This window comes from Equus asinus, chromosome 25 (assembly GCF_041296235.1).
Source record: "Equus asinus isolate D_3611 breed Donkey chromosome 25, EquAss-T2T_v2, whole genome shotgun sequence".
In the NCBI taxonomy this organism is placed as follows: domain Eukaryota; kingdom Metazoa; phylum Chordata; class Mammalia; order Perissodactyla; family Equidae; genus Equus; species Equus asinus.
Window position 1 is genome coordinate 30,466,502 of NC_091814.1, and position 23,303 is coordinate 30,489,804.

Below are 23,303 nucleotides of genomic sequence, written 5' to 3' on the forward strand. Positions count from 1 at the left end.
GGGGATTTGGGAAGGAACAAAGCGGCTGTGACAGACCCTCAGTGATGGGGATGCTGGAGGGGTGTTTTAACTCCCTGCACGTGGTGCAAATTATACCCTCTGGTTGCAGTAAATCCCAGGCATTTGCCAGGGTGGCTCAGCAATCTGGGCCTGGGAGAGAGTGACAATGGCAGAAGAAATTGTAGCTTTCTCCCCGGGCCCCTCCCAGCACCCTCTCCCTGCATTGTGCCTGAGATTAGCTCTAATTTAAATACAACAGTTCTTAATGAGAGTTTCTAATGCTCAGATCGCAGGATGGGGGCTCAGCACTCAGAAAACAAAGCCGTTCCTTCTCCTTCCTCACCCCATGTGGGACCTGGAAGCCTGAGACCTTGCTCAGACAAGGCTAAAGAGGAGGCAGTGAAACGGAGAGGGCGTATTCCAGGCTCCGCTGCCTGAGGAGCTCCAAAGCTGTGCTCAGCTTCCCGGGGCCTCCAGAGACGGTGGGCTCAGGGGATGGATGCCAAGGTCTCCAACCCTCTCTCCTGCCAGGAAAATGGCAGTAGGGGAGGGGGCATGTGGTGGATGCTGGTGATTCAGATCCAGGAAGCTGGATGCTGAAGGGACAGGCTGCACCAAATCGCTAGTCTGGCGCTGTTCAACAGGACCTCCTGTGATGATGGAGATGCTCCCTATCTGTGCTGTCCAACATGGCGGCCAATATGTGGCACCTGAGCACTTGGAACGTGGCTAGTGCGATGGAGGAACTGAATTTGCCCTTTTATTTTATTTTACTTAGCAGCCACATGTGGCTACCCTGTTGGACGGCCCAGCTCTAGACGCATGGGGAGGGAGGGAGACTGCAAGACAGGTGTTATTAGTGTCATTCTTCCCATGGAGACAATAAACAGCAGAGAGGTCACATCACTGGTCCAAGATCACACAACTAGCATATGGCAGAGCTGGGGTTCAAGCCGAGGCCTGTGCTCCTCCATCAGGCTTAGAAGCTGCAGACCTTGCACAGCCTCCTGGGCTGAAAGAAGATCAGACTCTATACTATGGGACATGCAGACATGGGCCTTTCTGGGGAGGGGCACCCTCTCATGCTGCTTAGGGACCTCCTCTAATGAGGCCCCATGTCCCTGTTCAGATGCCCACTTACTGCCCCACCCCGGCCATGGGTCAGACCTCCGGAGAAGCAGCTTGGGGTGGTTCTTGTTCTCCAGGTTCTTATCAATGAGGTCAGAGAGCAGCTGTTTGAGGACGTCAGTGGCATACTCCAGGCGGCCCTGCAGGCCAGTCATGATGAGCGAGGCCACGTTGCCGCGGTCGCGCATGGAGAAGCTGCGCTGGAGCTCCAGGGTGCGGATGAAGGTCAGCAGGAACACCTTATTGTTGATGAGCTGGGCAAAGAGCTTCAGGGCCTTCTCCACGTGCTGCTGCCCATTGCCCTGCACCTGGGTGGGTGTGATGGGCGCACCCTCAGAGGATGGGCGTCCAGCCTCCCAGCCCGGGCTCTCACTGAGGGCCTTTGCCAGTGATGATACCGGCATTGAGACCCTCTCCACGATGGCTATAACCACCTTCCCCATCCCCCACTCCTCCATGATGATGAAGGAATGGTTGGTCTCTGAAGTCTACAGTCTGCTCTGACCTTCCACTGGGTTGGGAGGGTCGGGCTCCAGGCAGAGCCCTAGGAGGGGATGCTGTCCATCTGATTTTCCCAAGGGCACACTAGGAGATGCCCCATCAGACTCACTCCATTTACTAGTCTCCCTTTAATCTCCTCCGTCCTGATTTATTATCTTTAGTAAAACAAACCAACAAATGAACAAACAAATCTCAGAATCATACGTCTTTCCTTAAGCCACCTTAAATCCATTTGAGAATGAGGCAGAATCTTAGTTAATTAATTCAGTCACTAATTAAAAAATGACAAACAATGAGCCTTCCCCTGGAATCATCCCACAGAGCCTGGGTGCCCCCCTTGGCCCTGATCTTCTAGATCAGGAATATCCCTCTTGTGCTGAGGCTGTTACAAGCTATATTTCCTCCTCACTCCTGCCTTCCTCCGAGCTGCTGGGCCCCACTGGCATTTCCTAGGAAACCCAGGCCCTGCGTCCCTGCTGGGCGGCTGGTGCCGGAGGCCAGCGTTACCTCCAGCTCCCGCAGGACAGGATGGTCCTCGATGCCAGGGAAAAGGACTCTCATTGCATAGGTACGATAGTCCAGGTAGGGGATTCCTGAGCGGTCCAGGTCGCTGGTCAGCTCATTGATGTCTGTCTGGAGCTCGGCAAAAGCTGTGAAAGTACAGTGGAGACGGGGAGGCTCAAGAGGGGAACTGGGGCAGGGGAGGAGACAGGCAGGAGGAGAAGTTTGTGAAGGAGGAGGGGAGGGCTTGGGGTATAGAGATGAGGAGGGTTATAGGGGTGCATCTCCAGAGGGTATGAGATATCTCCAGGCTGCCTTTCTTAGGTAGTGGGAATATGGGTGCTTTCTATATCTCCTCCTCTATGCTTATCTATAATTTTGAATTTTCTACATATTGTAAGTGTAGTTAAAGAAAAAGGAACATCATGACTTGGGTCATTCAGTAAAGATGTTGCAGGTGCTGAAAGTAGGTGAGAGACAGTGGCCGCAGAGATCAAGCAAAGACCAGAGCAGGCAGCTCTGCTCCCCTTTTCCAAGCAAGAGAAGAAATCAGGAGGCAAAACCCTTAGGAGACAAGGCAAATCAAAGCTACCATGAGATGCCACTTCATACCCATTAGGATGGCTATGACCAAAAAATGGAAACAACAAGTGTTGGCGAGGATGTAGAAAAATTGGAACCCTCGTACATCGCTGGTGGGGATGTAAATTGGTGCAGCCGCTCTGGAAAACAACTTCATGGTTTCTTAAAAAATTAAACATAGAATTACCATGCAACTCAGCAATTCCACTCCTAGGTATATAACCAAAAGAACGGAAAGCAGGGATCTGAATAGATACTTGTACACTCGTGTTCACAGCAGCATTACTCACAATACCAAAAGGTGGAAACAACCCAAATGTCCATTGCCGGATGGATAAACAGAATGATGTACATATATTCAATGGAATGTTATTCAGCCTTAAAAAGGAATGAAATTCTGACACATGCTACAACATGAATGACACTTGAAGACATTAAGCCAAGTGAAATACGCCAGACAGAATAGGAGAAATAATGTATGATTCCTCTTATATGAGGTACTTAGAGTAGTCAAATTCACAGAGACAGAAAGTAGCACGGTGGTTGCCAAGGGCTGAGAGAAGGGGGAATGAGGAGTTATTGTTTAATGGTTACAGAGTTTCAGCTAGGGAAGATGAGAAACTTCTGGAGATGGATGGTGGTGATGTTTGCACAATATCATGAATGTCCTTAATGCCACAGGGCTGGAGGAGGGGAGAGCCCTGTGGTGTAGAGACAGCGAGGGTTAAAATGGTAAACTTTACGTTAGTATACTTTAGCGCACACACACACAAAAGTGAGAACAAAACCAAACCCAGCGTTGGGGTGCCCTGACCATCAAGCCCTCGGTGACAGGGGAGCATCCCCTTGGTGGCAGGCCTGTCTCCTGGTGCCCCCTTTCCACGCCTCCCCAGCCCTGGCACCGGGAGGAGCCGCTGCCCACTTTTCTCCAGCCCAGCTCTTCCCTTTCATCCAGCAGAGGGCTTATTTCTGATCTTGACATTTGCAGCAAAAAGAGAAATGTTTTGATTCCTAATTGAGATGTTTACCCAGACAGCCTGCCTGGTCCCCAGCCCGAGGGGATGCCAGGTACACCTGTCACCTCATGGCTGTGGTTGCGTGGGAGATGGAAGAAAACACGTCTCCACTCCCACACACATCCACGGCCAAGGACACCAGCAAGCTGCGGCCTTCAGAGAGCTCAGCCTGCAGCACTGATGGAAAACAAGCCCTGAGGGTGGGGATGGAGTGGGAGGGGGGTGAGGTACTCGCCCGCCATTCCTGCTGCTGCTGCTGCTGCTTCCACAGGCTACAAGGGTGAGGGCGGCTATGCAAGAACCAGGAGCCCGACAGTCCCATCTAGGGAATCTAGAGTCTGAGACAACAGAGCCCAGAGGGCTCTGACTGTGGGGAGACTGAGGCCCTGAGAGGGAGAAGAAGGCGGCCAGTCTGTGGGATGAGTCAGGACACAGGGGGAACAGAATAGTATGATCAGGTCTGGGGCCTCGCTGTGGACATCCTTATTAGGACTTCTCTAGCCCTAAGAGTAAAGGAAATTCACAGGAAAACAGAAATCAAAGCGGAGTGTAATGGCTTGGGGCAGGAGGGGTGGAAGTAAAGATGAGAGCTGTCTGTAGGGAGTGAGGTAACATGGCTGGTGAAGGAAGAGAGTCCAGGAAGCGAGGGAGTGCCTCCTCTTACCTTCCTTGCACTCCAGGGCCACACGGGACTCCAGGTTGTCCATCTGCATCTGGAGCCTCTTGAGAGTGAGGTCGTTTTCCCGGGACTTCCGCTTGTAGGCAATGAGGACGATGATGACGATGATGAGTAGGAGGCTGCCGCCTGCCGCGATGCTGACGATGGCTGGCAGGGTCAGCAAGCTGTCTGAGATGACACTCACCGAGCCAGGCGAGAACACCATCCCGCCCACGTGAACCTGTGCATTGCACACACACAGATGCTGTAGAGCCCTGGCATGCTATCGAATGCTTACCGTTTCAGGAAGGACATGCAAGACCACAACCACACAGTGCAGATTTGGATACAGAACAACTTCCTGCTTATTATCTGCCTTTCTTTTCTTGCGCTCTCAACTTCTACCCATTTTAATGCAGGGCATGGAGATGAGGAGCCATGAAGAAGATGGAAGAGAGAGCCTTTCCTTATGACAGCTCATGCATGCCCAGCAAGGAGGGAAGGAAGTAATAAGAAGCAGCTTCACTCACCATGACCTTGTGCTGCCCCGTGAGGTTGGGAGGCTCACAGAGGAGCTGTGTCTCGGACACAGTGACAGCGCACGGGGTCTCTCCAACCAGCACCGTATAGTTGAGTTTGGCACCTCCAGAGGCAGGAGGGCAGAGGTTTTTCCCCTGTAGATAACAGCAATCTTAATAGGAGTAACTGACACAGGCGTGCAGAAGTTAATTGCCTATTTAAAAGAGATTAAGGAGATGGGGGACGGGCAGCCATGCAAAGACCAACAGATGACTCCACGGTAAGTTTTTGGAGAGGACTTCTAACAGCCATAATTCAGGGAGAAAAAGACAAAACGGAGGGCGGAGAGGATGAAAGGGAGGAGGAGGGTGGGAAAGAGAGGAAGGGGAGACAGAACCCTAAACAAGTGAAAATTCAAGGGAGACGTGAGATATAAATGAAAGTGGCAGAGTAGCAAAACCCTTGGACGGATCGTATAGGGAACTGTGACCTCTTGAAATTGCGTGCAGGTTACGGCGGCCACAGAAGTTGTCAATAAAGGGAAAGGGTTACTTCCAATGCACCACAGAAATTTTGGTTTCCAAAGCTCACAAGAACAAACAGAAATATTCTAAAGTGTTTCTTGAGAATCCCAAGGCAAGATATGCTGCTCGATGGGTCAATATCTATAAACAATCTCCCTTTACAGGGAGCTGACAGCTTTGCAAGTCCACGTGCGTAGAAAGGACAACAAGATGGGCCCCGGGAGGGGGGCTCTCACCACCACTGCGCGTGGCATGTGCTGCACTCCGCGCGCACCTACCTTCAGAATGATGGGGGATCCCGGCTTTTGATCCAAGACGCCTGTAGGGCTGAGCAGTTCAAAGGTCGGGTTGGGGTAGTAGATGAACTTGGTGTCGTTGTAAATGAGCAAGGACTGGACATTGTTAAAGACGAATCCAAACTCGTCTGGCCGTTCCACAGTGTCCAGGCCGGGCCGGTAGTCCGTGGTCAGAGAGGGGGCCAGGCAGGTTAGGGTGGTGGTGTTCACAACTTTACACACCTGAGAGGCCCAGAGTGCAGCATTCAAACACTGAACGAGGGCGGTTGGGGGTCCGCTGCCGCCCCTCCCCGCTACTTGCCTTAACCAGTCACCCTTGGGTGACTTGTTTGTCTTCATTAGATGCTGAATCCCTTGAGGCAAAGGGCTGTCAAAGTTTTTTGGGGGGTTCATTTCAACTTCATTCATTGATTCATTCATTTATTCATCCACCAACACTATTTGTGGGCCTGCTTTGTGCGAGGCAAGGTGCTAGGAGCTAGGGCTATCTAGTGAAATAGTCCCAGTCTAGGGGGGAGACCCCAATTCAACAAGCAGTACAATAGAGTCCGGGCAGAGGGCCTGGAGCACAGGAGGGGCACAAGCCTGTCAACTGTAGGAATGGATGCGAGAAAGCGCCCTGGCAGGGAAGTACAGGTAGTGTGGGTGTGTCAGCGTGTGTGCACAAGCGTGTGTGAGAGCGTGTGCGCGTGCGTGTGCATGCCCTGAAGCAGGGTGAGCGTGACTCAGGGAAGAGATGTATGAAATTTAAGCTGAAGAATGAGTAGGACTTACCTAGACAAGGAGAGGGAGGGGTGGGGGAAAAGTCCCAGGCAGAGGGGACAGCAGCAAAGGCCCGGGGGGTGAGGAAGCATGGGATGTTTGCGGAGAAGTAGGACAGAAACAGTGTTGGATGTGTGTGAGCGTGTGTGTGTGTGTGTGTGTGTGTGGTGAGGAGCAGGAAGTAGTGTGAGATGAGCACTCTGCCAGCAATCGTAGGTGTTCAGTTAATGTTTACCGAATACAAAGACGAATGAGAATTCTCCTTTAACTCTTTAAATATCCTATTCAGCATCTCTCTCTTCTCCAACCAAGGGCCCCTCACTCGCACGGGGGTGTAACCTTGGGATTGATGCTGAGTTCATAACATCCTTTCTTTCTAGTGGACCCTGGTCTCCCAACTAAAATCCCAGCTGGGCTGGCCCCTGCTGAGCATGAGTTGTGCCATGCTCTCCTCTGGCTGCCCAAGGGCAGCAGCTGGACTGAAGAAACCAATACAGGACGCCCTGTGGGTCCTTGGGAAGGAAAGCTGGACCCCTACGCCCTCTCCTCCTGGCTCCTGCTCGGCACGGCTCCGTTTCAGCTTTGAGAGCCATGGTGTCCCAGCAACAGCCAAGGGCATCTGTGAGAACTCGGCCTGCTCAAGTACACGCTGTCCTGGCAGGTCCACACATGTTGTGTGTCTGGCCAACATACACACATGGGCTTCATGGTGAGAAAACAAGACTGTGTGTGAAATCGCAAAAAAGCTGACACTTGCACAGAGATTATGTCAGAACTCCAAGGCCACGTCTTAACCCTCCCTTTCCAGAGGGAGTTTAAGAGTATACAAAACAGCTTCCCGAGGCTTCAGGCTGCACTGGAGGTCACTTCCCATTACTACCCTTTTCAGCTCCCACTTCAGCAGCTCCTTAGGAACCTAGTGTCCCTTTCATGTTCCAGCTGGGGACACACTGGCATGAGGAACACTGGGAGTGCCGTCAAACGGGTAGAGTCGAGCCAGGGAGCCTCCAGTCCTGGGCTCGGCAGGGCAGCCACCTAGCCTGATTGCGCCTCTTCACTGGCACCCCCGTCTTGCTCCCCGCTCATTCCAGCACCCCTGGTCTGGACTCCTGTGTGAATAAGCAAATCACTCCAGAACAAGCAGCCTCTGTGTGCTTCCTGCCCCGTGCTGCATCGGCACTTTGTCTGCCAAACATTCCTTTGGGTTTTGCGGCCTGCGCTTTGGCCCTTCTCACTTCTCACTGGGGCTGCTTCAAAACCCAAAGGCAAGGGGTAGCCTCAGTGGGCTGAGGACGCCATGAGGCCCAAGCAGGGCTGCAGGGGGCAAAGCGCTTCTTTCCCACCACTCCTGAAGAAAGAGGCATGGGGCCGAATTTACCAGCTTCTTGCTGTGGAGCCAGCTGGATGGAAAACTGCCCACCCAGGCCTCTCCTCCAGGCCTGCCAGCCTGCAAACTCCAGGCAGGCCACCACGGAAGCTGAGGGCCCCCCACTCGAGAGGGAGGAACTACTTCTTAACTCCTTGACGCACTGAGGTCGCAGTGCGGGGCTTGGGGAGGTGATGGGGAGACCCCTGCCCAGGGCTACAAATGCATCCTGGACCTGAGCCTTCTCAGACTGATCTCTGGTATGGGGGAGGCCTTCTCAGCCCTGTCTATTCTTTAAATGGCTTCCTGAGAACTAATGTTGCAGCTTTTGGAAGTTGACCTTGTCAGTCATGTACTCATCCTCCAAAATGCCCTCTGTACTCTATTAACTGTGACTTTTATTTTCTGTATTGTGACCCTTTGACACCGGGGCCTTGCTGACCCTAGAGGGACTGCTCCTCCCCAGGTTAGCCATCCCTAGAGATAGCAAACTTGCCTGCCAGCTAGAGCATGCTTTTCTAATGCAAACCAACTAATCCAGTGCCCTTACCCCCAATCACCTCCTTTCACACTCTGGGCGAGGTGTGATCCGTAATCACACCTTCCTTAAACACACCAGGGCCAGGTACCCAACAACAAGGGACAGCCCCTGGCCCCTAAAATGATTCAACTTGGCCAGTCCTAAACCTGCTCGCCTTGCCTTGGTAGCTCCTTCCTGTGGAAGCCATAGTAAAGGCTCTTGCCACAGTTTCTCTTTCTCCCTTTGCTTCTTAACCCACCGTGGTGCTTCCCTGTGTGGCCCCCCAAGACATGGTGTGCCCCCTCTCTTGGATGTGTGAGTAACAAACTATCTTTCCAATGGCAGGCATCTCCTGGTCTGTTGGCTTTGCCATACCTGAATAATAATAAAGCTTAAATTTTAAAACATGGACCCAATTTGGGGTTTTTGTATTCCTCCTGAGTGTGAGCTCACCATTCCCGTTTGACTGGAGGTGGAGTGGGGCAGGGGCTCTTTCACCCATGGGTCAAGCTCTACACTTGGCATAAGGAGGCATGTGGTCTTCTAGTCCAAAGAGCTGTGACCATGGTGGGGACCGAAGATGTGATATAAGTGCCCCCATGTCTCTGGCCTGATGGGATGTCAAGCCCACTGGCATGTCATGTGGTCTGGTTATGAAGAGTCCAGATGTTTGGGATCTAGCTTGCCCCTGCCACCAGCCACCTTTATGATTAAGGACAAGTCATCACTCCTTTCTGGCCTTAAGTTTCTCCAGCTATACAATGAGGGGGTTGGACGAGATGACCTCTGAGACTTTTCCAGATCCAGCCTTCTGGCACTGTCATTTTGTATATTTCTGTGTTTCCTAAGGAAGCCTCAAGCATGCTGGGAAGGCGTGAGGGATAAGAGGGGAGATACAACGCGATTTTCCCCATCTCCCTCTCAGCCTTGTCAATCCCCTGAAGGTCAAAGCACTAATAACAGTAATTTGCATGAAAAATAATAACCATAAGAGCATCTCCTGGACTATAATTACTAATACAAAAATGTTTCAGAAAATATTGGCTGGCAAGAGTGAGATGGAGCCACTAGAACAAACCAAAAGATTTATAACAATAGATCAAACATTGTGATCTTAGGATCGAGAACTTCTTTAAAATCACAAAAATCCATAATGAAAAAAATTACTTGGCTCTGCATAGAGGAATACAGTAAAATGTTCAACCTGATCATCTTAGCAACCGGGATGGAATTATCTGCTCGCAGGGACTAACGTTTATCAAGTGCCACCCTTAGTGCCAGCCAACTGCTGCACGGTGCAGATCTGCGAGGTGAATCTTATCATCACCATTTATAGCCACGGAATGGAGGCTCAGAGAGGTTAAATGACTTGATCATGGTTGTACCGCTAATAGATGGCAGTATCCTGCTTCTAATCAGAAACGTCTGAATTTGGAGCCAGAATTTCTTCACCCTCCCACACGTCAGACCTCAAAGTGAACATGGCATAAAACAGGGCCCTTTTCCTCTGTATCTTAAGCTCAGAAGCCAGTACCTTCATACTCATCATATCACCTCCTGACAAGAAATGATTATACTGTAATTATAAAAACCATTGTAAGGTTCAGGTGTTTGGAGCCACGATTCGGGCTCAGAGTCTTGAGCCAACTTTCTACTCTGGTAGTCAGAGGCTCCAGCACCTGAGACGGAGCTCATGACATTGCCAAACACAGACACACAGCTGTGTTTACTGAGGGCCAGATGGACCAGTGGTTACTCACGTTGACAGATTCTTTGCCATTAAACTTGACTCGGATCCTTGGCTCCTGAATGACATCCAGGTTGAAGCCTGTGATGGTCAGGGGTGTGTGGCCACTGGGAACAAGCAGAGGCTGGGTTAGGTAAAGACCCTCTCAAACGCTACCACCTCAAGCCCTGCGGTCCTCGCAGAGGGATGAAGGGACTATGCCACGTGGCAGCCGGGTGCAGTCCTCCCACCCTCCACCTCACCTGGCAATGCTCCACTCTGGCTCGATGCGCTGCACCCGGGGGTCATCGATGTACTCGAACTGCAGGTTGTTATCCACACGGGCCCGGTCGACGCTCACAGAAACGGGGACTGGGCCCAGGCCGTTGGACGACGGAGGCGAGACGCACACAATCTCATTCATTGACCGCCTGACAGGGAGACAGCAGGAGGGTTGTGAAGAAAGGCACGGGCAATAGGGGGCGCCCTCTGGCTTGAAAAGGGGTTTTCCTCTGTCTGAGGGCGTGACCCAGGAAGTGTTCCTCCATCCTTTACACTCATGTCCCTCATCAGGGTTGATCAGTGCCTCTTTTAACTTGAGATCCAACTCAGGTTGGATTACGGAGCAAATTGCACAAGGGGATTAGAGAATGTGGGGCAGGGCAGTGCTCCATGGGAACTCTTTTGGGATTTTTTAGAAGATGGCTATTTAGCCAGTGCTTAGAGTCTGGTCAGTCAGTTAATAAATATCATTGAGCACCCACTATGCAGAGAAGTGAACACACAATCCTTGCCCTTAGGGAGTTTATGGTCCGAGGAGGAGATCACCAGCTAATACTCTGCAAGCTGGGTTCTCATCCATGGATTCTTTCAGATTTCTCTCAGGATTCTCTACCTCCCCAGGGCTTCATCCGAGTATCTGACACACAGTCAGTGGTCAATTTTTTATGCACAAGAGATGTCCTGAGGATGAGTCTGTGCAATCTCCATGTTTCTCAAGTCACTGTAGTGGGCACCTAATGAGAGCTTGATCCTGATGGTGAGTGGAGAGCTCCTGGGAGCCTTCCTCATCAGCAGTTCTCATGGGCCTCATTTCTAATTATTTCTAGAAGTATCTAGCCCCCATGATACAGGAGATAAAAATTGACTAGTGGTATATATTTCTCACAGTGACCAGAACAGTGTTTGGGCCCAGGATGTGGCACATAACATGGAGCTGATGGGGCAGGCATATGTGTGAACACGCACAGGAACATGTGTGCACAGGCCTCACAGGTACAATCTGCTTGTGCTCCTTCGAGCCCATCTTACCCATAGAACTCGCAGGTCTGGTTGCCCAGGTATACCGCCACGCTGCTCCCAGCCCCCAGGTAATGGCCTGTGATGGTCACCATGGTGCCTCCCGACTCTGGGCCTCGGATGGGGTTGAGTGACAGCACAGAAGGGTTCTTTGGGAGGAAGTAGAGAAATGATCACAGCTCAGGTTTTGCCCAAAGGGACAGATCTACGGTAGACTTAAGGACAGAAGGAGGGACGGTGGCCTTGCTTGGAGTGGAGGTTCTTTTCCTCTTCTTTCTAATCCCAAGCACTCCCTCTGCCTACCCTGTGGCTGAGACTTTTTCTAAGAAGAGGCTCCGGGCATGTCTGGGGAAGGCAGAAGGGCCACGTTTTGGAATTAATTAACTCCCCGGGGAGTCTCATGCTCATAACACTGATGGGGAGGCAGAGGTGACACTGACTAATCTATCAATTAGTTTACAAATTGAGAACAATTTGAAAATGCTTCTCTATCTAGAGCCTGTACTGATTTTTTTGGCACAAAATCGATAGGGCTGAATTAAGCATCCCTGCCTGGACTGGGCCACCAAGAGGCTAAGTCCTCCATTAACGATCCATCGCATGTCCTTCGGTCCCTCCCTAAGCATGTGAAGGGCACGGCATGGTGCCTGGTGCAGAGAGCTGTCTGTAAATGTTAGACATAGCTTCCCCAACCTTCATCAGGAGGATGGCCCATGGTTGGCCGGGACTTTCTAGTGAGCTCACCGAACTGTAAAATTAAGCCTAAGCTTAAAAGAAATGTCTGGCCTAAAATGTATCAGGCAGCTGACCTCACTCAGAAAGGAACTGTTTCTGCCTGGAGGGCAGCAGAGTGGAGTAGAAAGTGCATTTAACTGAGCAACTACATAGGCATGAATTCCGGTCCCCGTTAGCCACTCACTAGTTTCTTGATCACTCTGGGCTTTTGTTTGCTCCTCTGTCAAGTGAGAAGGGTGGGCTAAATTATCTCTAAGGCCCCTTCCAGCTCTGACATTCTACAGTTCTCTCTCCATCTAGTCCTTCTGTAGTTGTTTCTCACACAAGACTCCATCGGTCCTGTGTAGGAGATGGGTGGGTGGCTGCAGGTAGACTGCGGTACTCGCCAATCCGAGAGAGAAGACTAGTGCAAGAAAAAGGTGGAGATGCTGAGCTAAGAAGGCAGAGACTGGAAAACCTAAAACAAGCAGCAAAATGCTTGAGAGAGAATAGAATTTTGTAGCCTAATGATTTTTTCAAAAACTCTTAGCAAGGCTGGTTTGACCCCATCCATGATGTTAACACTTTTTAACGAAGAACTCAAGGTGATGGCATAGGCAAGTGTCAGAAAAGGGACTCCAAGGCTCCAGAAGCAAGTTATTGATTCAGTAAAAATATAGCCCCAGCGGACTCCAGGGCCCCAGAAGCAAGTTATTGATTGAGCAGGAAGACGGTGCCAGCCTTAAAGAAAGCTTTTGTGATTCCACTACCTGTTGCCTGAGTGTGAAGAGATGTTTTCAGTGTGAGTACATGCACATGTGGGTGTAACCACAACAACACACAGAGCAGCTCCCTGTACACCCCACTCCTGAGGTCCTGTGCATAGACACATGTCCCTACAGGATTTCAAATGATTCCTCTAGCCTTCCACTTATAATATTCTTGGCAGAAAACAAAGCGTGTGGATAAATATAGACCTTTTTAATTAGGTCCCTCAGGCGATCTGTCCTCATTAGGCTGGAATTAGACTAAGATATCACACTGGCAGGACAAAGGGCAGCCCCTCCCCACCCTGCGTCTAGGACCCACTTTCTAAGAAAGGCCTTATTTAGAATTCTGACCTGTGGCTCTCTGCGATGCCAAAGTTCTTACAGCTTTGTCAGTCACAAACCCACTCCACCCGAGAAAGACGGGCTTGCAAAGAAGGAAGCCAGAAGTTCCCGTTTCTGGTCTCCTACTCGGCTGGGTCTGCGAGAAGCCTGGAGGTGCCTGGCTTGGGAGCGGGAGTGTGGGAGCATCCCGGGAGAAGGCTGGATGAGAAGTGTGCCCTTGCTGAGAGCCTGCAGCCGGAGGCTGGACCCCATACTCACCACAAAGGTGTACTGCTGATGGGACTTTGTCATGAACTCTGGCTTACACTCGCCAATGCACAGGCGCACAGGCCCCGAGGTGGTTCCCACAAGGGCGTGGCCCATCTCACAGACGATCCTAAGGAGAGAGCAAACCTTCCTGTGAGAGGCTTGGCAAGAGCTGGCATCCCTGCCCCCGCTTGCTCACCCGGTCACAGTGAATGACACATCCTAGTCTTGCAATAGTGCTGGACTGTGACCCAGCTTGCTCACATCCAGCTGTGTGACCTTGGGTAAAGTGATTTCCCTCTCTGGGCTTCAGTCTTTCATCAGTACAGTGAGAAGCTGGACAACATCATCTCTGAAGCGCTGGGTGCCTCCAAAATACTACGCTGCCTAATTCTCTGAATAAGCCTGTAGTCCCCACTGCCTCATGCAGTGCCTAGCATGGGGTAGCTACCCAGTATTTGTGGAATAAACCTGTTGTCTAACAGAGACTAGGGAAGTAATTTAGCGTTCTTTCCTCTGTGGCAAGCCAACACGGAAACTCTCCTTCAAAGAGGGAGAGAAGGCCTATTTGCCAAACTGATTCAATTGTGGTTTGTTTCCTGCAGTGAGTCTTAAAAAGGGAATAGATAATATGGCGAGATAGCAAGAGCCCAAAACAGGAGCTGCCAGCACAACGGAGGAGCGGCGTCCATCCCGAGGCAGTAGGCGACGGGGTGGGAGGTGGATGAGTTCATTAGGACAGCAGTCGACACTGGACTCCCACTTAATCAAGGACTGAGGGCACTGAGCTAGTGGGCGAGACAGCGAACCAGCCCTGGGGTTGGAAGTCACGTCTCACATTAACGGGAGAGCTGGAGGGGAGAGGGCTGCGGCATTCTCACTCATGAAGTGCAGATCAATAGCCCCAGTGATGACTTCCCTGGTGCCTGAGATAAGTTACAATAAGCACATTTAGAGACCGGCTGCCTTAGCCACAGCAGCCTTCTAGAAAGGGTGGGCAGCCGGAGGATATGGGAGGGACTGAAGAAATCAGGTTCTTGGGGGTACCTCTTGCCTGGAATTATAAGGCAGGGGGTGGGTGGGAAAGGGCCCCACCAGGCTCAGCAAAAAGGAACCAGGGACAGAGCAAAGGATTTTCCTTTCCTCCCAACACCATTTAAGAGTTCAGAGCGGTCTGATGCCCCTGGTAAGCTTGCATAGTGGGGAGTCAGAAAAACAGACCCCTCTACACTAATCCTCAGCATTATCCTGGCACGGTGGGAAAGATCTGTGTTTAACCGAGCGATGCTTATCTCAACTTTTTCTCTAGGAAGGAAGGTAACTAAACAGAGATTTCATTTCGATGTAATAAAACTTACATTAAACAAATACACCGCATGCTCACACAACGCGGCACGCCACTGAGCTCCATCTCCTTCGTAACAGTTAATCCCAAATAAGTACTTTCACTCCCGGTGAATATTTACTTAACATGCAATAACTGTCTTATTACGTTTAGCATATTAGATTCAACAGGAAAGTACTGAATGCACATAGAAGGATATTCTCCCTTCCCTTTCTCTATGAATAAATAAATAAATTATGAACCCAGAGTAAAGATGATAGTGAGGATCAATTAGTATTTTACACGTAACTGTCTCCTTAAACCTCATTAGCGGAGTATTTGAGCAGCTTAATTTAAGGTGCTGTGTGTGGTTATTTCCCTGCTGCTGCTGGCTTGGAGTAACAACTCTCTCGTCCTGTTTCCTGGGCCCTAGCGCCTGCCTGTTTGGGGTCCCCGCCATCCTGCAAACCATGCCCTACAATCTCAGGGAGCTTCAGAGGAGAAGCAGTGGTGGGAGAGAAGAACAAGATGAGAAGGGAGCAGAGGAGTCTCTTTCCCTCTCTTCTAGTCGGGGCTTTCCTGTCCCTCACCTGCCCACCTCGGTCCCTCTGCTGGAGCGATCCTGGAGAAGAAAGGGAAGCAGAAATCACGGCAGGCTTGAGCCATGCAAAGAGGAAATACGAGAACATGCTAAGGTCATGGGCATGTCTGTTCCTCCCTGGGCCCCAGGGCCTCTCTAGGAGAGGGGAGGGCCTAGAATGGTCTGTTCAGCTGTCCCGGGAGGGAGTTAACAATGGGCTGGGGCCTCTTGACACGTTCTTTTTTCTGGAACGTTTTCTTGCTCAGGGTCCATGTCCCAAAAGATAAGTTTTACACATCAAGCACCTGGGAGAAGAGGGATGGATGGGAGATGGATGCTGCCCACATGTCCAAGGCTGAGTGCCTGCAGCTGGCTCTGAATGTCCCGCCTGGAGGGCATGATGCTGGGGACCAGGGGCTGGGCAGCAGTGAGGGCCCAGAGCTGGACCATGGGTTCCCTTCCTCGGAATGCAACTGACCCCTCTCTCCACCTGTGGAACGAGGTTCTCCTTCATCGAGCATGTGGGGAGAGGGGCTGTGGTCAGCAGTGGATTGTAGAAAAGCGTCTGGGTTGGCAGGTCTAGGAAGTGGGTGAGAGTCCTAAGGAATCAGGAGTGGTGTAGAACACCAATGACCTCTGACTCGTCTTCCTTTTCATTCCTGGGACCCAGTGCTTGCTGGGAAGGACGGAAAGGCATCCTTGGGGGTATGTGTTGTAGGCATTTGTTCTCTGAGCTCAGGGAGATGAGGAGTTAAAGGAAGAAGCTAGGGCAGCTGCAGCGAGCGGAAAGAGGAAAGAGGGTGAGGCCAAAGCAGATTCTGCACCTTAATAATAAATAACAATAAGAGTGACAATTTACTGAGCTGTGATGGTGGCAAGCACTGTACAAGACGAGATCTCGTGTCATCCTCAGGCTCTCCTACAGGGTGGGTCTATTATCTCCATTTTATAGATAACGAAACAGGCTCAGAGATGCAAACTGGTTTATCTACAGCCACAGTTCGGTAAAGTAGCAGAACCATGATTCAAATCCGGGTCAGCCTGACTCCAAAGCTCATCCCTTTGATCACTCCACTCTGCCGCTTCTAGAATTAACAGAATGCTCTGTATGTTTTTTGGGGAAGGCACAGGGTGGACATGGCAGTAATGCTGGGATAGAGTTGAGGTTGTTGGTAGGCCTGGAGGGGACAAGGGGGTAGGACAGACCTGGCTGGGTCCCTAAGGCTCTGAGAGCTAACCACCTGTGCCCTCTACCTTCCTGGTTGTAGATGCCCATAAGCAGTAGTGTGTGCATCACTTCCTCCTTCAGGCCTTATAAGTCAGCACAGTTCCTGTGCTTTGATTTCTGGGGACCACCTGCATTCCCTGCCACCTCCCGGTGTCCCTGGTGGCTCTAGGCTCCCTGGTATTATTACTATTATTTTTTTTTTTGAGGAAGGTTAGCTCTGAACTAACTCCTGCCAATCCTCCTCTTTTCACTGAGGAAGGCTGGCCCTGAGCTAACATCCGTGCCCATCTTCCTCTACTTTACATGTGGGATGCCTACCACAGCATGGCTTGACAAGTGGTGCCATGTCTGCACCTGGGACCCTAACCGGCAAACCCTGGGCTGCCAAAGCAGAACACGTGCACTTAACTGCTGCACCACCGGGCCGGCCCTCCTGGTATTATTAGGAGACAATAGCTGGGCATGCCTAAATTTCCTCCTTGTAAAATGAGGAGTTGGACTAAATAACCGTCCAACAGTTATTTAGCTTCAACATTTGAAGGTTTGACTCCTCCTGGTTGACAGGAAGCTTCTGGAGACACATTGGTGGCACCGATAAGCTTTCTAATGGTGGGAGTTGCAGATTCCATAGGGCATACAATTTACTGCTTTTGACATTCTATGGACCATAGAAATGATGGTAGAGATCATCTATTTCTATACACCCATTTTCCAGACTGTATGTTCCATGAACGTATTTGATGAAATATTTGAGGTTCAGGGAGCAAAGTGACTTGCCCAAAGTCACCTCGCTCATCAACAGCTGAGCTCCTGGCACCAGCCCAGTGCCTTCGCCCCCACACTGCACCACCTCCTGTAGACTGGCATAGATGGTGCCTTTCTCCCCATGAGTGCGCACCCCTGGGGTGGGGAGCACATGCATCTAAATTCCCTCCAGCCATGGCTGAGTTCACAGGTGCAGAAGATGAGAGGGAGGGGGTCCGAAGACCCAAACTGAGTCCATCTTACACAGAGCCCCTGTCCCAGGAGGGGCTGAGCTGCAGCCTCAACCTGTGTCCCATTGTCCGGAAAACGTCCTGTGATGGAATCATCCAGCCTTCCACAGACCTGTGGGGTGCTGACTGCAGGACTAAGCGGGGTCCTTTAACCAACATTAACCTAATTGCCGAGTGATAGATGGCACGGCACAAGCATATGGTGAGTCATTACTGTGCCCGCTAATCCTGCCCGCGCCCGGGACTTTGCACTAGGCCCGTTTAGCCAAATTCATCTCTCACAGACATCTGTAACGATTGTGCCTGCTGCTCACTGCCCGGGATGGAGGCTTTAATGATGTTAACAAACTCTGAAACCTCGAGAGCAGTACTGAGGCAGGCGCGGCTGGAAACCAGGGCTGCATCCAGCGGAGGTACGGAGTGTGTGAACCGCCTCCTGCCGGAGGAGACGACAGTGGCAGTTTTCTGGGGTGAACACCAGTCTTGGCAGGGACCCCCGGTGACCATTCACCTCCTCAGGCTCCTTTCACATCCTCACTTCTGGTTTCTCTCTCGGCACTTTCTTCCCCGGGGCCCTGGGTGAATGTAGTGCTTTTGATGTCAAAGAAAGAACTGTATTTCCTTACATTTATATGGTATGTTACAGACTCCATTTTCTCATCTTACTGCATTCTCCCCCAAAAGCTGTGCAGTAGGAGTCATGATTTCCATTAGGATGATGAGGGTCTGAGACCCCAAACAGTCTGCTAGGGTCTCAGGGCTGGTCAGTAGAGGAGCCACCACTTAGAACACCTTTTAATTTCGAATCTTATGAGATTTCCATGTGCAGCTGCCCAAGAGTTTGCACTTCTAAGCTCAAAGTCTTACCCCTTGGTCCCCCAAAACCCTTTTCTTTGGAGTTCTGTGGCATCTTACCAAGTTGAACACTTGGCCTGTGTCTAGAGGCCCAAGGCAGGTCCTTGAGGCCAAGGTGGATTTGGGGTCAGTGAGACTGAGTGTCTGGCCCAGTCTGCCAGGGCGCTGGGCTCTGTGTAGACCATCTGACTGTGAGGACCTCTGCAGGCTGTCCTGGCTCTGGTCCCAACAGCATTTCCCTCCTCCTCTGGCTCAGAAGTGCTACTTATGTCCTTTCTCCCCAGCCCCGCCCCTCATTTCTTTCCTGTAGACCCAGCCAGTGTTTCTTCCAAGATTCACTCCTGGCAGGGATGAGGCTGTCAGTGAAGGATCAGGTCCAGAGGACCAGGTCAGCTCCTTCTTCTCTCTTGCTGGGACTAGCAGCTATCACACTAGCCCTCAAAGTCTGGGAATTCACCCTCCTGAGTCTGACTCTGCTTTGGGCCACACTGGAATCACGGCCCCTGATCCTTGAAACCACATGCTGATGAATCATGGAATTTTCAGGCCACTCTTACCCAGGAATCTTGCCCCATTGCTGGAAAGAGGCCTGGACAAAGAGTCAGGAGACTTAAGTTCTAAATCTGTCTTGGCCACTTCTGCACTGAGTGAACTGGGGATGTCATTTCATTTCTCTGAATTTTGTGCTCTCTCCTGGTTGGTAAAATGGTGATAACAATACCTCTCAGAGTCCTCACCAATTACAAAGGAGATAATGATGAGAAAGTGCAAGTGCTGATAACAGATAAAGTGATGCCATTTCTATGGTTCCGACTAAATGCTGGCCCTGGGGAGGTGAAAGGGAAGGCCAGGCTGCAGGGGGTGGAGCTCAGGAGGAGAAGCTCCTCCTCTAAGTTGTGCGCTTGGTCAGGCTCCTAGACCCCCTTGCAAAGCTATGTTCTCAGTGCAATCAAGGTGACTTAACCTGACTTTACATGAGAAATCATGCAGAATGATCTGGCAGCTCCCCTCTTTTTCTTCTTTGGAGGAGAAGCATCCCTCCTTCTACCCTCCTACCCCCAGCTTTGTGCCCGACTCCTGCCCACCAACTCCACAGCGGCCGCCACTGCCAAATGAACACCCCAAAATGGAACATATGTCACTCCTGGAGCCCCGTTCGCCTGTCTGCCACTACATGCCTACTTTCTAATTTCCAGCTGACATTTCCCTTAGTGAAATAAATGAATTTGCTCCGGCGGAGGCCCTGCTCAGATTAAGCTGCTGTCAGAGCCCCATGAGCCAAACAAATTGTTGCCCGCAGCCCACCGTGCAGGATGCATTCCAATGGGGGCTGGTGGGGGAGCGGCCTGGGCTGGCTGGGAAAGTGGCTCCGTCACATCGGCGGGCAGGCGAAGGCTGAATGACGGGCAGCATTACTTGGGGAGCCCTGATGCCAGAGGAGGCAGGGAACCAGACTGGAACAGAATACGACCCTCTGAGAGTACAGATGGGATAGGAGGTGGCCCTGGGAAGGCTTCTGGGGGCAAGGACCTTGGGAGGATGGAGACGGGAGATGAATCCTGGAGGAGCCCCAGAGAAGGGAGAGGGAGAGTCCCCACCCTGATCTCCCATGGGAGTGGACTGGACTCACTGCTCAGCGATGATGTAATCCCCTGGCAGGGGTGTGCAGGGTACCCCAGCCACCTGCACGTGGTGGGCAATCTCGGAGAAGTCCAGACCCAGGTTCACACCATGGATGGTCACTCGAGTCCCTCCTTCGGGTGGTCCAGACACCGTCAAGATCTGCGGGAGGGAAATGGGATTAGGGAACACGGTCCCACAGGAGTAGAGGCAGCAGTCCCCATACCCCTTTCCCGTTTCCCAAAGACTTTGACCTTGATGGATACTTGGAATCTGGGTGAACTGAGTGTGTGTTCTCCACTTTTTAGCTTACCTAGGATCCTGACATCACCTTGCTTTACATGACTTCCTCGGTTCTTTAGATCATTCATTCATTCATTCATCCATTTATTAAAAAGAAATGATCAGAAAGTACTGGAATTGAGGCAGAAAATGATTGTGTGAGACGCATCTCTAATTCACTGGTTGCCTGATTGTGATCAAGTCACATAATCTCCCTGAACCTCAGTTTTCTTTTTTTTTTTTTGGTGAGGAAGCATGTCCCTGAGCTAACATCTGTGCCAATCCTTCTCTACTCTGCATGTGGGCCGCTGCCACAGCATGGCTTGATGAGCAGCGTGTAGGTCCATGCCTGGGATCCAAACCAGTGAATCCTGGGACACCAAAGTGGAGCATGTAAACCCAACAATTACACCACCAGGCCGACCTCTGAACATCAGTTCTTCTCATTTGTGAACGGGGATAATCCTTACTACCAACCTCGCCCTGGGAGCTCCCCAGTAGAGGGTATTTGGGAGCATTTTGTAAACCAGAAAGGGCTTAGTAATGGTGACGTGCTCTTATTGCCACTCCTCTGTGCTAGACTCTGCAGGGGTTACAATGAGGAATACAACAGGAAATTCGCCCTCAAGGAACTTACGGTCAAGAAGGAGGAGACAAAGGAGGCCATAAGGAACGCTGATGCTGGGTACACAGTGATAAGGTAGATTCTGAGGAAAAGCTATGGGAGCCCAGAGGAGTCTGAGATTAGGTACTGCGACAGAGGAGATGACCCAAGATGGAGAGTGTGCTTGACACTGTCTGCAAAACAATCCTGTGACACATGCTAGGACCAAGGAGAAAGGACTTTAGGATTTTTCCAAATTTTGCTGGCTCCCCATTAGCAAGGACCATTTATTTATTCATTTCTAATTCAGTCTCCAAATGTTGACTATCTCATGTTGCTTTGATCCAGCAGGAAAAGGAACTGTGGAATCAGGTTCTCCCAAGGTGTAAACTTCTGACTGGCAATAGATCAGGTTCTTGGAAAAATGCCACTCTTTGGGATCCAACAGATCCCAGTGAGTAAGTTCATACTTTGTGGTCTGTAGTTGTCTGAAAAGGGAGGAACTTAGATGTGAACTCAATCCTAAGCAGCAGAGGAACACAGAATTTCAGAACTGGAAGGGGGCTTAGAGTATCTTATCCTGAGATCCTCGTACAACTTGTAGACACAATGGTAAAGAAGTCCAGGGCTCTTTTCACTATATTATAAGAAAGGCAAGACGGAGAGGGAGGGAGAGAGGGAGAGCTGGGTTGGTCCAGGCCAAGAGTCCACCAGAATCCCTCAGATGGGGCCTCTGGGCAGAGCTGCAGCCTTGGGGTCTTCTGTCCTTGGGCTCCCTCTGGGGAGCCTCCCTTAACCCCGTACATGCTGGTGGTGTGTCCAGTGGGCAGCAGAGTCAGTATTCCCCAGGGCACAGATGATAGGTAAGTACAGGTGAAAATTCTGTGGAAGGCTCTGGAGACCCTTTCCACCTCCCAACTCCCCCAAAGGAGCACTGCTCCCTTCCTGTGATGTGAGCAACCATGAATTCTGTCACCAGCTTGGCCATAAATCCCCAGGTGAGAGTGGGCAGAGAAGAGATGACGGTAAGGCTGAGAACCGGGGACAGACCTCCTCCCTCACCGTCCAGCTGCCTCCTGGGTTCTCAGGAAGTTGACTGCACAGACTCGAACTCAGACCTCCCGCCTTCCCCTCCTTTACTGTAGGCCTTCTATGGTGAGGCCTCCTTCCCTCCTTGCCAGCCCAGGCCCTGAACTCTCTCATCTGGGGGCTCATTTCACTCAAGTCACCTTATCTACGGCTCTGACTCCTTTTCCCGGGAATAAAATATCCCACCTTATGAACAAAAATAAACAGGATTCATGAAATGAATCAAGGGAGAGATAGTAGAGGGGCTCAGAGCACCTCTGTGTGGTGGAGTGAGTGGGGGAGGGGCAGGAAGGACAATTAGGAGAGAAAGGAGCTGGCATGAGGAACCAGTAGCCCCACAGCTCTTCTCTCCCTGGGGACTCTAAAATTAAACAATGCTAGACTTTGGCTGTTCCACTCTCCCCTGGCACAGTTTCCTCAGGTACCCAGGCCTCCTGGGCTCTGGGCGATGGACCCTTATTAATAAGGAGAAGGGAAGGAGCTGCTTCCATCTCTCTGCAGGGGATTATGGGTAGGAGAGAATTTGCCTTGAGTCCCCACTCGGTTCTCGTTTTTTCCACTTGGAATGAGCTCCATCAGCCTGGCCCTCCCTCCCTCCCTCCCCCAGCCACCTGGATGCAGGAACCCACCTACCAAAAGGAACTGACAAAACTGTGGTGATTGGTTCGCTCTCCTTCCCCAATTTATTTTAAAAAATACATTCTTTTGCTCGCTGCAGTTAATTATAACCTTTCAGAAAAACTGTGAAATGAAATCTTTCTGGAAAGCCTAAAAATACTTCCATCTTGCAGGTAGCATGTGGGGATTATATTGTGGAGATTCAGTGGTGTTGGCAGCTTCCACGAGGCAGCTTTCTCCTGCTGGTACGTCACTGTAGTGTCCCCTTCTGACACTGAAGGGTCAGGGTCAGAGACATGGTCATGGGCACTGGGGTGCCGTTGTAGCGTCCATTTGTTAGCACAGAGCTGCTCAGCTGCTCAGCAGCACAAGCCAGCTCAGACTGTTTACAGAAGGAAGACCTTTTTTTTTGATTACTAGCAAGTGTTATAAGCTTGGCATGAGGACACATGTCAAAGAGATAGGTAGTTTGGGGTGTAGAGACACCAGGCTGATCCCTTCTAACCCAGCTAACAGCTGCTGGAATCCAAACCTGGAGAATCAGAGTCCTCATGTGTCATTGGAAAGTGCCCAGGGAATGCTGGTCCATGTGGTCTTCTTTCTCACATGGCACACACTATGTGCTGTGCCACCAGCAC

At 51.0% G+C, this 23,303-nt stretch overlaps 1 protein-coding gene across 1 annotated transcript in view; it reads right to left on the reverse strand.

Moving 5' to 3' along the window:
• The window catches only part of PLXNA2 (plexin A2), a 207,889-nt gene that overhangs the window by 14,172 nt on the left and 170,414 nt on the right, over nucleotides 1-23,303 (reverse strand). Inside the window, exons 13-22 of the mRNA XM_044757632.2 lie at nucleotides 20,083-20,234; nucleotides 13,483-13,600; nucleotides 11,411-11,547; nucleotides 10,363-10,530; nucleotides 10,134-10,227; nucleotides 5,708-5,947; nucleotides 4,917-5,060; nucleotides 4,393-4,627; nucleotides 2,137-2,279; nucleotides 1,168-1,436 (exon numbers count right to left, since the gene is read on the reverse strand). Of these exons, the coding sequence (XP_044613567.2) occupies nucleotides 1,168-1,436; nucleotides 2,137-2,279; nucleotides 4,393-4,627; nucleotides 4,917-5,060; nucleotides 5,708-5,947; nucleotides 10,134-10,227; nucleotides 10,363-10,530; nucleotides 11,411-11,547; nucleotides 13,483-13,600; nucleotides 20,083-20,234 (1,700 nt within the window). The remainder of the gene's footprint in view (nucleotides 1-1,167; nucleotides 1,437-2,136; nucleotides 2,280-4,392; nucleotides 4,628-4,916; nucleotides 5,061-5,707; nucleotides 5,948-10,133; nucleotides 10,228-10,362; nucleotides 10,531-11,410; nucleotides 11,548-13,482; nucleotides 13,601-20,082; nucleotides 20,235-23,303) is intronic.